Source organism: Theropithecus gelada, chromosome 8 (assembly GCF_003255815.1).
Source record: "Theropithecus gelada isolate Dixy chromosome 8, Tgel_1.0, whole genome shotgun sequence".
NCBI lineage: Eukaryota > Metazoa > Chordata > Mammalia > Primates > Cercopithecidae > Theropithecus > Theropithecus gelada.
The window spans coordinates 115,167,773-115,183,396 of NC_037676.1; the positions used below are offsets into that span (position 1 = coordinate 115,167,773).

At 34.2% G+C, this 15,624-nt stretch overlaps 1 protein-coding gene across 1 annotated transcript in view; it reads right to left on the minus strand.

The window, feature by feature from the left end:
• The window catches only part of CSMD3 (CUB and Sushi multiple domains 3), a 1,234,679-nt gene that overhangs the window by 788,049 nt on the left and 431,006 nt on the right, over positions 1-15,624 (minus strand). Inside the window, exon 6 of the mRNA XM_025394338.1 lies at positions 2,193-2,305. Within this exon, the coding sequence (XP_025250123.1) occupies positions 2,193-2,305 (113 nt within the window). The remainder of the gene's footprint in view (positions 1-2,192; positions 2,306-15,624) is intronic.

Below are 15,624 nucleotides of genomic sequence, written 5' to 3' on the forward strand. Positions count from 1 at the left end.
ATTTTTTAATTTAAATTTCTACATTATGATTTCAAGATTTACTTCTCAATTGAATGAATGCTGTCTATGTAGAATGTTATTTTAAGATATTGCAATCAGAAAAAGCAAGCCTAAATTAGGAAAGTTTTAAAAGAATAATATACAAAGGCATATTTTTTATAATAAAACTTTTCCTTAAACTTATTATAAAATCAAACCTTCAATTTTCTTAATCACTGTATTTCCTCTGTGTTACATAGATAAAAATTCCATCCCTCTTTTGAGTCCCTTTTCCTGCAGCAAATAGAAGTAAGTTGTACCTCATAAAACACATCTTTTCCATTTTACTACAGCAATGCTACTTTTCAGTGCCGAAAACACACAATGCTTGAAAACCACAATTACAATCTTAAAAATACTATAAAAGTCAATTAAAGACCAATGAGTAGCATACTGAAATTTATAAGTAAGTACACAAATTGACTGGTAGCTTTGTGCCATTGTCTTATAGTATAAAACAACCCTATTTAAAGATACCAGCTCCATGAAATCATATTGCATAAAACAAATGAAATATCATTTAATATTTGAGGTAGGAGATCTATTTTTTGCTCCAGTTTCTATATATAAATATAAAATATATGCTACTTTATTTCTGTTTAGAAAGATAATAGAAGCCATTTGACCAGAAGATTCCATGAATCTAATAGAAAAGATCACAGGAATCGAAGAGGATTGTTTTTTGAATTTCTGCCATGCCATTGGCCTTAACTAACTGTAGAAAGGAATCAGAGCCATAGAATCATGTGGATGAAAAACTCTACAAGAAAAAGGGTCAACCTAGAGATAAAGAAGCTTCACAGTATCTGATTTTCAATAAAATAGTCCTCTAAAGTACACAAACTTTTAGAAATTGAAATTGGGAACTGGATAAAATATTTTTGCAAATTTAAAAGTGGCATTGGTTTAAACTGGTCAAGATTCAAGTTACTATGCCTAAACACCTATTTTTAATAAAATATATGAAAATAAATTTTTCTATGAACATTTATTTTTGAACTCTAAGATTTAGTGTTTTATGAAGGCTAATATTTTCTATTATGATACATGTTAATGCATTGCATAATTTTAAAGGCATATTTGCATTATGTTTCCATCTCATTAACTACTTTAGAAATGATGATTATGGTAGATTTTCTACAGTGGACTTTGTCTAAAATATTGATTTTAAGTTACTTTCCGAAGGATTTTTATTACAGTGATACTCAGTGCAGTATTCAAATCACATCAAGCTGTTGCAGTTTTCAAGAGAAATCTTATTGACAGAACTGCTTCAGAGAGGTTGCTGGTTTTCAAAATATAAATTAATTTTTGAGTTTTGTATTCCAAAAAAAAAAATATATATGATTTAATGCCATTTTGAGTTCTAAATATAAGCTTCCTAAAGTCATCATATTAAATTTTCAAAGTGCTTAGGACTGAAGACTACTAAAGGGGAAAGCATTAAAAAAAAAAAAAAAAAAAAAAAAACAGATAAATGGAAGAATGTAACTGTGGCAATGCATACTATTCCCTGAAAAGTAGCTGATACACCACTGAGAATGAAATGAATTATTTACATAAGTAGTCTGAGGATAAAGTACACTAAGCTCACATAGTATTACAGAACACTGTAGAAGCTACATTTTCATTAGTATTCCATCTTCATAATAATCTTGTTCAAAAGAGTTTTTCAAGTTAATGCATCAAATATTATATCCTACATATTGAAAATTATTTATGTTAACACAGTTGGTAGATAAAACTCCTAACAAGGTTAATTAAACTAGCTGTAACAAACACTGCATACGAAGGTGAGTTTCGATTGAGGAAGAGCCTACATGCAACTGAAGGTTTTCTGCAGTGATTTGCAGAACAACTTCAGATAGTATATCCAATTGCTGAAGCACTTGATCAAAGCAAAATATTGCATCTGTTACATACTACCTTTTAGAAATCATAATATTCATTATTCTGAACATTATATTATAAAATCAACTAATTTTAATACTGTAATTTAGTTATGATCACATTATTGTCTAGGCAACAGAATGACCATTTTTTTCCAATACAAATTCCCATTTCTAAACGCTATTTTTCTACCATAAAACGCAGTTGTGTACAACAAAATCATTGTATATATCAAAAGAGGCAGAGGTATTCCATAAATATACCTTGATAGGGAGCACTAAATCCACGATATCGATGATTGCTGTCTGTAACAAAATGCAGTCTGAGCCAGTTTTTGTTGCTGATAATTGGTGGTGGTATATTCATTCCAGATAACCTGAATTACAAAAGACAACAACAAAAATTTTAAAAAGCTTTTCAGCAGTAAACGTTTTCACAAAATTGGGACCAAACAAATGTCTACCTATATTCATGACTTTGCACTGTCAACTTTTTAAGCACAAATGAAATAGTTCTTTTATACATAGAAAAGTCGATTATAGAATAGTGCAATTCCAAACACATGCTGTTCCAATCAGGTTGCGTACATTAATACAATCAACTGTAAAACCTTAAGTGCACATGATTTTTTATTCAGCCAAATGTATTTACTGCACCAATAATATTATTTATGGTATTGTTTATTAGTATTATATATTGTTTATCATTTATTAATGTTATATTGTTTATTATTTATATCTTATTTACTATTTATTAATACATTGTATTGTTTATTATTGTTAATGATAAACATAACAGATACTGAGCTGATGGTGCTAGTCACTGTGCTTCCCATGTATGTATTGATACAATAAAGTTACAAAATCAAAAGACCTCAAATAAATTGATACACTTATTTCCAGGGTGAGATTGTACAGTTTTTTCTTATACTCCCTCCTATCCACTTAATGTTTTTTTCAGTATTTCTCACTGGATGGCAAATTTCACAATTTATTTTCATAGAACAAGCATTGTTTTTGTGTAATTTCATAATCTTATAAATGTTCATGACTAGCTTTCATTATAATATATAATTCTATAATGTATTAGAGGCCTACTCCAATGGAGAGGCAGAAAACAGATTGTATATATCCAAATAAATATAGTTGGATATGTAGTCTTCACATATTTGGCTGTAAGAATGCCATTTATAATATACTCAAAACAAGTATCTTAAAGCAAAATGTAGGAACTATCCTCCAGATATTAGTCATGATTAATATATAAACTACCTCTTGCTTTATAATTTTTTGAAGATTTCCAGCAAAGCAGTTTTTCTGACATCATGAAATAGAAAAATACTGCTGTATTATATTTCCACCATATATCTAACCATTTAAATTTTAAGTGTTTGTTATAAAGCCAAAGTAAAAGAGTCTCCAAAGCAAGGCTATTACATAGTTAGGAAGAGTTTCAGATTAAGGTTTCTTAATAACAAGTTCTTAATAATAAGGGCTTCAGATTAAGAGTTTCAGGTTAAGGTTTCTTAATAGCAAGTATATCTTTCCTGTTCTTCAAAGTTCACACTTTTCTTCTTCAGAAGGCAAAATAAATAGCTGATTTATTATACTATGTTTGTGGGGTGGGAATGTCAGGAGGAATTACAAACATTCTCTCACCTCTTGGCAATTAGTCATGCTAGGGGAACAGTAGAAGGAGGATAGAAAATCTATTCTGTGTATGTAATCAGTGTTAAGGTGTAGGTAGAGGGATGCAAGGAACCTCTAACCAATACTTTTCATCTTTATCCCTGAAAACCCAACTTTCCTAAGATGTGCTAGCCATCACTTTTAGTGGATGACCACTTGCCCATTAAAATATAAAATCACCTTTATTGTATTATTGTGCCTACTGGTGTATAGAATGTTGAATTCCAAAATGAAAACATCCAGATATAGGCCATATAGTTCTCATTTTTATTCTTGGTTTGCAGTGCATTTTCTGTAATGTTTCCCTATAAATCTTTTTTCTCTTTTCATAGGGATGAATCTGTTTATTTGTTGAGCTGACTGATTTTTTTTTCCAATATGAATTTAGTTAATAAAAATATATAATATAATTGTATAATTTTAGACTCAAGTTTTAAAAGCTGATTTCATTACTTTCAGAAAATATACAAGTTATGTTTACTCTTGTTGATTAAAATAGTAATTCAGTGAAAAACGATTTGGATTTGTTTCAATTATATTTTCAATTGAGTAGCATAGTTCATGTCAGATTTTGATTTACAATTTGGTTTCGTTCAATTCCCTCTTTCAATGAACATGAACATCCATTGGGATAAGTTTAAATTATTGTTGACAGGCTGGACACATTTCCAGATATAATGAGACTACAATACATAGAGGTGTGTAATACACCGAAGCAGAATTTGGAGATAGACCCCCTAAAAGACCCAGTAAATGAGAATCAACTACACAAGGACATTAAGAAATGTGAGAAAGGAAAAAAGACAAAATGGACAATAAAAATAATAAACTTTCTGTCTTTTCCAGGGACATGAAAGGTAATTTCAGTAGTAGAGTATGGTAAAGGCAAGTAATAGCTACTGTGTAACTGCAGTTTGCAGCATGAATTTACTTTCAGTAATCTAAGAGGGTGGACCTGAAGAAAGCAGAGCTGCAGTAGCGAGAAGCAGAATGTGCATGAGGTGGAGCAAATAATGATAATCTAACAAGTGTGAAAGTAAGAAATATTCCTGATGGCCTCAATGCTTCAGCATATGAGGCAGGACCTTAGATAAGCCAAGAAACTGAACTAGAAAGCACTTGCACCACAGCATCCCTCTGCCACCAGAGAGAAATACATAGTCGTTGGTTATAGGGGAGTCACATGGGCTTTGAAAATCATAGTCACTGAATAATGTTCATTATTTAAACCCATTCTAAACAATATGGCTTGGTTTATGGCTTATGGAGAAATCTCACAAATAAATCTATATATCTCTGTCCTTATTTCACATGTTATCAGGAAAATCAGGAAATGGGGGATTGAGAATATATGCCACTTGGAAAGATTACATTAAACTACTTAATTTAGATAACTACTTTTTTAAATACTAAAGGAGATATTCTAAAATATAACTTATTGTTATCCCTGTGTCAAATTACTGTGGTTATTTGAGAGTAAGCACATTCTAGCATAAAGTCAATGAGAATAATCCTTTAATAAGAAAGAGATTGTATGTATTTATTCAACAATTATTTACCAAACGTTAACTGTATGACAAATGCCAATGGTAAAGGTTGGAAATATGATAGTAAGCAAGAGAAAAATCATGGTTTTACACAGTAAAAATAAAACACACAAACAAATAAATAAATAATATATATTTCAGGTAGTGGCAAATAACATATAACAACAATAACAAAAAAAAAAAAACAAACTAGTAACATGATAAAGAATTTCTAGAAATAAAGTTTCCTTTGTTTTAATATATTTTCCATTTCACCCTAAAAACATCCATACTCATGATTATATGGCTTAAACCATCAAACTGGATTTTAGGATAATTATATCAAGAAAAATATGGTAATGACAAATGTCATAAATTTGTTCCTCACTACTATAGTTACTTGTACTAGAAAATTAGACATATCTCTTGAGTAATAAATAAATTGTAATGGAATTTTAAAAAATTATTAATGAGATCAAATTTCATTGCATGTTTAATGAGGAAAGAAATACTGACAATAATAGAGTAACTTGACATAATATTTGTAAAAAAATTTTAGTTCTCCAATTTACTGCAGAAATAATGATTAAATCATAAATTGATATTTAAAATCCTATATAATAGTTTCCATTGTAATTAATCCTTTAGAGAATATAATTATAATCCTTACAACATGATTTTAAGAATTAGTTAAACCTAAGAAAATTGAGAGAACCACAGCTTTTTTGATATAGTTCATAAAAGTATTTTGAGCTTATTCTTTTGGTTTAAAACTCTCCTGTCAGGTACTCATTTCAGCCATCTCTGGTTTTCAAACTTTCTCAAATTTTGTAGTTTCATCAACAGCTATCATTTTTTATTGCTCTGACATCTGTTTTAAAAAAATCTTTCCAATTCCCTAAAATCATCCAAATGTAATGACCTATCTACATTATGCATAGGTGGAGTCAAATCTTAAACTCAGGATTTTTCACATCATTACCTCCACGACTTCGTATCTCTCTTTTCCACAATTCTTCCACTTTCCTCTAACTTTACTTGTCTCTGTCTCCCTCTCTCAAGCGTGCTCTCGTGCTTTCTAACCCTCTTGCTTTTAAACCAGTTTTGACCTCCTTCCTTCTCTAGCACTGAGATAAGATGTATCCATCATAAATCTTCATGAATGTTCTTTATGACCTTGTTAGATTATGGCCCTATGCTGAGCCGCTATTAGTTGCTCAAATTTATTCTTTCATCTTATCCCTGGACCTTTGCATATACTTCACTTTGAGGCTGAAATAAATATCCTTTTTAAAATTTATTTACTCTAAATCTTTATCAGGGAAACCAGACAAAGTTCCATGGTTAAGAGAGGTGCCTAATCTCCTTCTCTGTCCTCACAGACCACCTGTGCATGTTCTTATCATATCTTAATTTTTTATGTTTAATAGACACATAATAAATTGCACACACTTATGGGGTACAATGTGATGTTTCAGTACATATATACCTTGTGTAATGATCAAATCAGAGTAATTAGCATATCCACCACCTCATTTATGATTTCTTTGTAGTAAGAAATTCAAAATCTTCTCTTCTAGATATTTTGAGATATACAATATCATTTTGTTGACTATAGTTACCCTACAGTGCAGTAGGACACTGGTACTTATTCTGCCTTTCTAGCTATAAATTTATACCCATTGATCAACCTCTCCTATCAACCCACCACCTTCCTTAGTCTCTGGTAACCACTGTTCTATTTGCTACTTCTATGAGACCAACACTTTTAGATTCTGAATATGGGTGAGAACATTTGACATTTATCTTTCTGTTTCTGACTTATTTATCTTAACATATTTTCCTTGAAGTTTACCCATGTTGTCCCAAATGACAAAATTTCTTTCTTTCTTAAGGCTGAATAGTATTCCACTGAGTATTTTGTGTGTGTGTGTGTGTAATCATATTTTCTTAATCCGTTTATACATCATTGGACACTTAGAATCCATTACTTGACTATTGTGAATAGTGAAGCAATAAAAATGGGAGTTCAGATATTTCTTCAACATATTAACTTCACTTCCTTTGGATAGTTACCTGGTAGTAGCATTGCTGGATCATATGGTAGTACTATTTTTTAATTTTTTGAGGAACATACATACTATTTTCAATAATGGTTCTATTAATATATATTCTCACCAACACTGTAGAAGGGTACCTTTTTCTCCACATCTTTGCTAACACCTCTTTAGTCTTTTTGATAATAGCCATTCTGACTAAAGTGAAGTGCTATCTCATTGTGGTATTGATTTACATTTTCTGGACAATTAGTGATGTTGAACATTTTTTTCATACGCCTGTTGGCCACTTGTCTTCTTTTGAAAGTTATCTGTTCTGGTCCATTGCCAATTTTTTCATCAGTAGTAAAGTCAGAGCCTTTAGTGTATCCGTCACTGGAGTAATGTACATTGTACCTATAAAGTAATTTCTCATCATCCACCCCTCTGCCATCCCCTGACCCTTCCAAGCATCCATTGTCTATCATTCCACACTTTATCTCCATGTGTAAACATTATTTAGCTTCCATTTATCACTGAGACGTGGTGTTTGTCTTTCTGTCTCTGAGTTGTTTCACTTGAGATAACTGTCTCCAGTTCCCTCCATGTTCCTGAAAAATATATTTCTTTTTTTAAGGATGAAATGTCTAGATCTTTTTCAGACACTTCATTATTTTCCTTTCTTTAGTGTCTGCTACTGAAGTGTTTTGTGTTCCTTTGGAAAACTCACATTTATTTGCTTTTTCACGTTTCTTCTTTCTTTTTTTTTTTTTTTTTTTTTTTTTTGAGGCAGAGTCTCGCTTAGTCGCCCAGGCTGGAGTGCAGTGGCGCGATCTCGGCTCACTGCAAGCTCCGCCTTCCGGGTTCACGCCATTCTCCTGCCTCAGCCTCCCGAGTAGCTGGGACTACAGGCGCCCGCTGCCTCGCCCGGCTAATTTTTTGCATTTTTAGTAGAGATGGGGTTTCACCGTGTTAGCCAGGATGGTCTCGATCTCCTGACCTCGTGATCCGCCCGCCTCGGCCTCCCAAAGTGCTGGGATTACAGGCGTGAGCCACCGCGCCCGGCCTCTTCTTTCTTTATGTGTATATCTGTGCATATGGTAGAAGAGTCACATTTCTGATTTTATGTGGTAGTTTTGGTAAAGTGAAACATTTTCATGTATATGGGTCTTAGGGTGTGGCTTGGCAGGGTGTTTTGGCTTTGATTCTGGGTGGAAGCAGTAGTGTGGTTTATGTGCAGTTTCTTCAGCTGTAATTCGCATCACCAATGTCTATGAGCGCGTCAGTGCTCTGGACTGCAAAAATTTGTGGTAATAAAGGCCACCATGATAGTTTCAGGCTGGGCATATTTGAGTGTGATAGGTTGGCTGGCACTAGGGTGGGCTTGCTGGAGTCCTGGGCCTCCACTAGGCCAGCTATATTGGTCCAGGAGCATGCAGATGCAGTGAATTATCTAGGGTGGGACTACCATGCAGTGGGACCACCACAAGGCTAACTGGTGGTCCAGGCAAATGCTCACATACATGAGTTGGCTGGTTCTGGAGTGGGTTGGCAGGAGAGTGGAGCCACCACTGGGATGAATGTTGAGTTGTCAGGGACACATGGGCGTGATAGGTAAACCAGCTCTGTGGTGATTTTGGGGAGTCAGGACAAGCCTAAGGTCAGCTTTCCCACTCTGTATGACTGCCTGTTCCATTGGAGCAGGGCACAGCATAGTCTCAGACACTGGAGTCACAGCTGTTCTGCTGAACCTAGGCTGCAAGTAGTCAGGTTTTTGTTACTGTGGCCATCTGTATGAGTGGAGTGGAATGTCAGCAGAGCATCATGATAGATAAACAATGACTACTGGCTCCCATAATAGGATGCACTACAGCTATGGGTCTGATACCATCAAGATAGTGATGTGCTATAGCACCCTGGGTCACAGGGGTAGCGGGTGCACACAGGCTCCTCACTCTGGAGCAATGCAGCCATGTTAACTCCAGGAAACTCTCCAAACTATATTCAGAGACAGTGAGGACTGTGGGCCTTTCTTGCAGCAAGAACTGTAGATGTGTATGTTGGGAATGGGGACTGCTGGTGGCCTCCAGTTTAACTTTTTCTCACAAAGAGAAGTCTCTCCCATCCCCAAGCTCATCCCAGCAGGGTGAACAGAGTGGCAGAGATAGGTGCTTTACTTCCTCTCTAAACTTCCATTCTGGGTTTCTGTGCTTCACAGAGATTTCACCACCTCCTTGTGGTGAAGTATCCAGCATACTTCTTCAGTCACTCTAGTTGGAATGTAGTTCTCTGTTCATCGTTTTGGTCCTTTGTTTTTGGTTGGATAAGTACCAGGCATCTCTAGGAAACCATCTTGCTATGACCACAAAATTCATGATTAGCCATTTATTACTTTACATAGTGATACATTTTCTGTTTCCTATTATTTTACATTTTCTTTAACAGGGTTGTTAAATCCCTGGTACTTAGCATAATGATTGATGCACAGTGAGTGTATAGTGTCTTTTATATGTCAAAAAAATAAATGAAGAGAAGTTATTTGGGCACATGCCCTTTCAGTCCCTTTGTATTTTTATATTCTGTATAACTTATGTCAATAATTCAATTTTATATTATTATTAAATGTTTTAGTTCTTTTCTTATTCAAGACCCATCTAAAATTCTATCTCCTTCATATATCGTCTTCAATTCGCCTGACTAAAAGCTGTATTTTTTTGTGTTCTGAATACGAAAAGCACTTGGTATAACTCTTCCTATGGCATGTCTCACTGCTTTCATCTTGTTTATATAATCTATATTCTAAATTATAAGAAGTTGAAAAGATCCACATAGTATGTATCGAATCCATAAGCACATTTCAAACTGAAGATAATGAATTATGTTAATTAAGTACTATCCTATTACAAAATTTCTCAAAGTGTGTTCTGAACATTAGCAACCAAAAATGCCTTGGGGATGGCGGAAATTATACTGTCCAATAATTACTCTGAATTGCTCTTTTGTAACCATATACTCTTCCTGTAGTTTTTAAAATGTCTTCATCCAGAATTTCTTAAAACTGCCCAGCAAACATTCTCCCATTTTCATGCTTTGCCATGATATCAGTAACATGCAATGAAATTTATTCTAAGCCGTTGATATTGTCTGTTGCCTCATGTCTGAACAAGAATGCATTTCATAGTCCCGAGAAAAACTAGTATATTCAAAAATAGTCAAAAAATTAAAAAAAAAAAAAACTTTCTGTTACGTTGTGCGGGGTACTAAAGGTTGAAAAAATATTTTAGGAACTAAATTAATTCACTTATGGATGATGTTAATTTTCCATACTATGAAAGTTGTGTATGTGGAGTGTACAGATGTTTATATAGACCAGGTGGTGTTTCCTTGTCATGGATGACTGACTGTGTTATTGATTAGGTAGTCAAAAGTCACTGGACACCAGGACACAGATTTCTGCATGGTTTTAAAAATTGCATTACAAATCTAAGTATTGTGTCAGGCAGTCCACTTTTCAGAAGCAAGGTATTATAAAGTATTTACAAAGCAAAGGAGATGATTGGCTATAGTAAGCTTTATTTCCTTTCCTTCTCCCCTTCTACTCTTAACCACACCCTTTAAAATCCACATGCCTTATTCTGTAACTCTATTCTGTTTTCCCACTTATCACCTATTTCCAGGATCTATTCTTTAGATGAATTATCTTACTAAAAATGGACATTATAGATTTGGGTTCCTTTTATCTAGAAATATGCTTCAGAAAAATCTATGATATAATATGTATAGATTCAAACATGAAATTTTAATCAAGATTAAATGCATAGCTTGCATAGTATTACAGACACACCTCATTTTTTTGCACTTTGGTTTATTGTGCTTTGCAGATATCGTGGGGTTTGTTGCTGTTGTTTTACAAACTGAAGGTTTGTGACAATGCCGCATTTGGCAAGTGACATTTTTCCAATAGCATACTGTCACTTCAACTCTCTGTGTCACATTTAATAATTCTCATAGTATGTCGAAGTTTTCATTATTATTTCTGTTATGGTGACCTATAAACAATGAACTTTGATGTTACTATTATAATTGTTTTTGGGTGTCACAAACTGTGCCCATGAAAGATGGTGAACTTAATCAGTAAATGTTGTGTTTGTTCTGACTTCTCTACCAACCAACCATTCTCTTGTCCTTGTCTTTCATTCCATCCTTGAACATCTCTATCCCTGAGACACAATAATACTGGAAGTGTGACAACTAATAAACATACAATGGCCTCTAAGTGTTCAAGTGAAAGGAAGAGTCACATGTCTCTCACTTTCAATCAAAAGCTAGAAATTATTAACCTGAGTGAGAAAAGCATGTTGAGAGCCAAGTTAGACATCTTATGACAAATTAGCCAACTTGAGAATGCAAAGGAAAAATTATTGAAGGAAATCACAAGTGCTACTCCAGTAAACACACAAATTGTAAGAAAGCAAAACAATCTTTTTTTTGCTGATATGAAGAAAGTTTTAGTGGTTTGGTTATAAGATCAAACCAACCACCATATTCCCTTCAGCCAAATTCTAATTCCGAGTAAGACCCTAACTTTATTCAATTCCATGAATACTAAGATAGCTGAGAAAGCTGTAGAATAAAAAATCTGAAGCTTTCAGAGGTTGGTTCATGAGATTTAAGAAAAGAAGACATCTTCATAACATAAGTGCAAGGTGAATCAGCATAAAGTGATGTAGAAGTTGCCGCAAGTTATCCAAACGGTCTAGCCAAAATAATTGCTGAAGGTGGCTACGCTAAACAACAGATCTTCAGTGCAGAAGAAGTAGCTTTCTACTGGAAGAAAATGTCATGCAGACGTTTCATAGCTAAAGAGAAGTCAATGCCTGGCTTAAGTTTCAAAAGACAGACTGTGTTGTCAGGGGTTAATGAAACTGGCAACTTTAAGTTGAAGCTAATGCTCATTTATTATTCAAAAATTTTAGTGTCCTTAAAAATCATCCTAAATCTACACTGCCTGCACTCAAAAATAGTCCAGGACCATATGGATTCACAGCATAATTCTACCAGACATTCAAAGAAGAATTGGTACAAATTATTTTGACACTATTCCACCAGATAAAGAAGGACATCCTTAGTTTTCTATGAAGCCAGCATCACCCTAATATCAAAACCAGGGAAAGACATAACCAAAAAAGAAAACTACAGACTGATATCCTTGATGAACATAGATGCTAAAATCCGAACAAAATACTAGCTAATCAAATCCAACAGCATATCAAAAAGATAATCCACCCTGATCAAGTGGGTTTCATACTAGGGATGCAGGGATGGTTTAACATATGCAAGTCAATAAATGTGATATACCACATAAACAGAATTAAAAACAAAAATCACATGATCATCTCAATAGATGCAGAAAAGCATTCAACAAGATCCAGCATCCATTTATGATTAAAACTCAGCAAAATTGGCATACAAGGGACATATCTTAATGTAAAAAAAGCCATCTATGAAACACCCACAGCCAACATATTACTGAATGGGGAAAAGCTAAAAGCATTCCCTCTGAGAACTGGAACAAGACAAGGATGTCCACTCTCATCACTCCTCTTCAACATAGTACTGGAAATCCTAGCCAGAACAATCAGACAAGAGAAAGAAAGAAAGGGCATCCAAATCAGTAAAAAGGAAGTCAAACTGTCACTGTTTGCTGATGATGATGGTTTGCCTTGAAAACCTTAAAGCCTCCTCCACAAAGCTCCTAGAACTGATTAAAAAAAAAAAAATAGCAAAGTTTCCACATACAAGATTAATGTACACAAATCAGTAGCTCTTCTACATACTAACAGCGACCAAGCGGAGAATCAAATCAAGAACTGAACCCCTTTTATAATAGCTGAAAAAAATAAAATAAAATACTTAGGAATATACCAAACCAAGGAATTGAAAGACCTCTCCAAGGAAAACTGCGAAACACTGCTGAAAGAAATCATAGACAATCCAAACAAATGGAAACACATCTCATGCTCATGGATGGGTGTAATCAATATTGTGAAAATGATCATACTGCCAAAAGCAATCTACAAATTCAATGCAATCCCCATCAAATTCCAACACCACTCGTTACAGAATTAGAAAAAACAATTCTAAAATTCATATGGAACCAAAAAAGAGCTGGCATAGTCAAAGCAGGATTAAGCAAAAAGAACAAATCTGGAGGCATCACACGACCAAATTTCAAACTATAGTATAAGGCCATAGTCACCAAAACACTTTGGTGCTGGTAAAAAAATAAATAAATAAGCATGTAGGCCAATGGAACAAAGTAGAGGACCCAGAAATAAACCCAAATACTGACCGATAACTGATCTTTGACAAAGCAAACAAAAGCAGGAAGTGGAGAAAGGACACCCTTTTCAACAAATGGTGCTGGGATAATTGGTTAGCCACACGTGGGAGAATAAAACTGGATCCTCATCTCTCACCTTATAAAAAATCAACTCAAGATGTATTAAGGATTTAAACCTAAGACCGAAACTATAAAAATTCTAGAAGATAACATTGGAAAACCCCTTCTAGGCATTGGCTTAGGCAAGGGTTTCATGACCAAGAACCCAAAAGCAAATGCAATAAAGACAAATATAAATAGCTGGGACCTAATTAAACTACAGAGCTTTTGCATGACAAAAGGAACAGTCAGTAGAGTAAACAGACAACCCAAAGAGTGGGAGAAAATCTTCACAAATTATACATCTGACAAAGGACTAATATACAGAATCTACAGCTAACTCAAATCAGTAAGAAAAAATCAAACAATCCCATCAAAATGTGGGCTAAGGATATGAATAGACAATTCTGCAAAGAAGATATACAAATGGCCAACAGACATGAAAAAATGCTCCATATCACTAATGATCAGAGGAATGCAAATCAAAACCACAATGCAATATCACCTTACTCCTGCAAAAACGGCCATAATCAAAAAATCATAAAACAGTAGATGTTGGCATGGATGTGGTGACCACTTTTACACTGGTAGTGGGAATGTAAACTAGTACAGCCACTATGGAAAACTGTGTGGTGATTCCTTAAAGAACTAAAAGTAGACCTACCATTCGATCCAGTAATCTCTCTACTAGGTATCTACCCAGAGGAAAATAAGTCATTATTTGAAAAAGATACCTGCACATACATGTTTACAGCAGCACAATTCACAATTGCAAGAGCATGGAACCAATCCAAATGCCCATTAACCAACACTTGGATAAAGAAATTGTGATTATATATATGAAGGAATACTACTCAGCTATAAAAAGGAATGAATTAAAAGCATTTGCAGTGACCTGGATGAGATTGGAGACTATTATTCTAAGTGACATAACTCAGGAATGAAAAACCAAATATTGTATGCTCTCACTGATATGTGGGAGCCAAGCTATGAGGACGCAATGGCATAAGCATGATACAATGGACTTTTGGGACTTGGTGGAAAGAGTGGGATGGGGCAAGGGATAAAAGACTACAAATATGGTGTAGTGTATACTGCTTGGGTGATGGGTGCACCAAAATATCACAAATACCACTAAATAACTTACTCATGTAAGCAAATAGCACTTGCACCCCAATAATTTATGGAAAAATAAATAAATAAACAAATAAATAAATAAATGGAACAACAAAGCCTGGAAGACAGAACATCTGTTTACAGCATGGTATACTAAATATGTGAAGCCCGCAGTTGAGACCTACTGCTCAGAATAAATGATTTTATTTGAAACATTACTGCTCACTGATAATGCACCTGGTCAATGAAGAGCTCTGACAAAGATGTACAAGGAAATGAATGTTGAATCATGGAATTAAGGAGGAATTTTGACTTTAAAGTCTTATTATTTAAGAAATATGCTTCATAAGGCTATAGCTGCCATAGATAGTGATTCCTCTCAGGGATCTTGGCAAAGTAAAGAGAAATCCTCTAGGAGAGATTCACCATTTTAGATGTCATTAAGAACATTCATCATCCATGAAAGGAAGTCACAATATCCACATTAACATGAGTTTGGAACAAGTTGATTCCAAATCTCATGAATGACTTTAAAAGATTCAAGACTTCAATAAAGGAAGTAACTGCAGATATGGGAGAAAGAGCAAGAGAACTAGAATTAGCAGTGGAGCCTAAAGATGTAACTGAATTGCTGTAATCTCATAATTAAAATTGAATGAATGAGTAGTTGCTTCTTACAATGAGAAAATAAAGTGGTTTCTTGAGATGGAATCTACTCCTGTTGAAGATGTTGTTAAAATTGCTGAAATGACAACAAAGGATTTAAAACATTACATAAACTTAGTTCATAAAGCAAGGGAGAGTTTGAGAAGATCAACTCTCATTTTGAAAGACGTTTTCACCATGGAGAAAATGCTACCAGACAACATTGCATGCTACACAGAAAT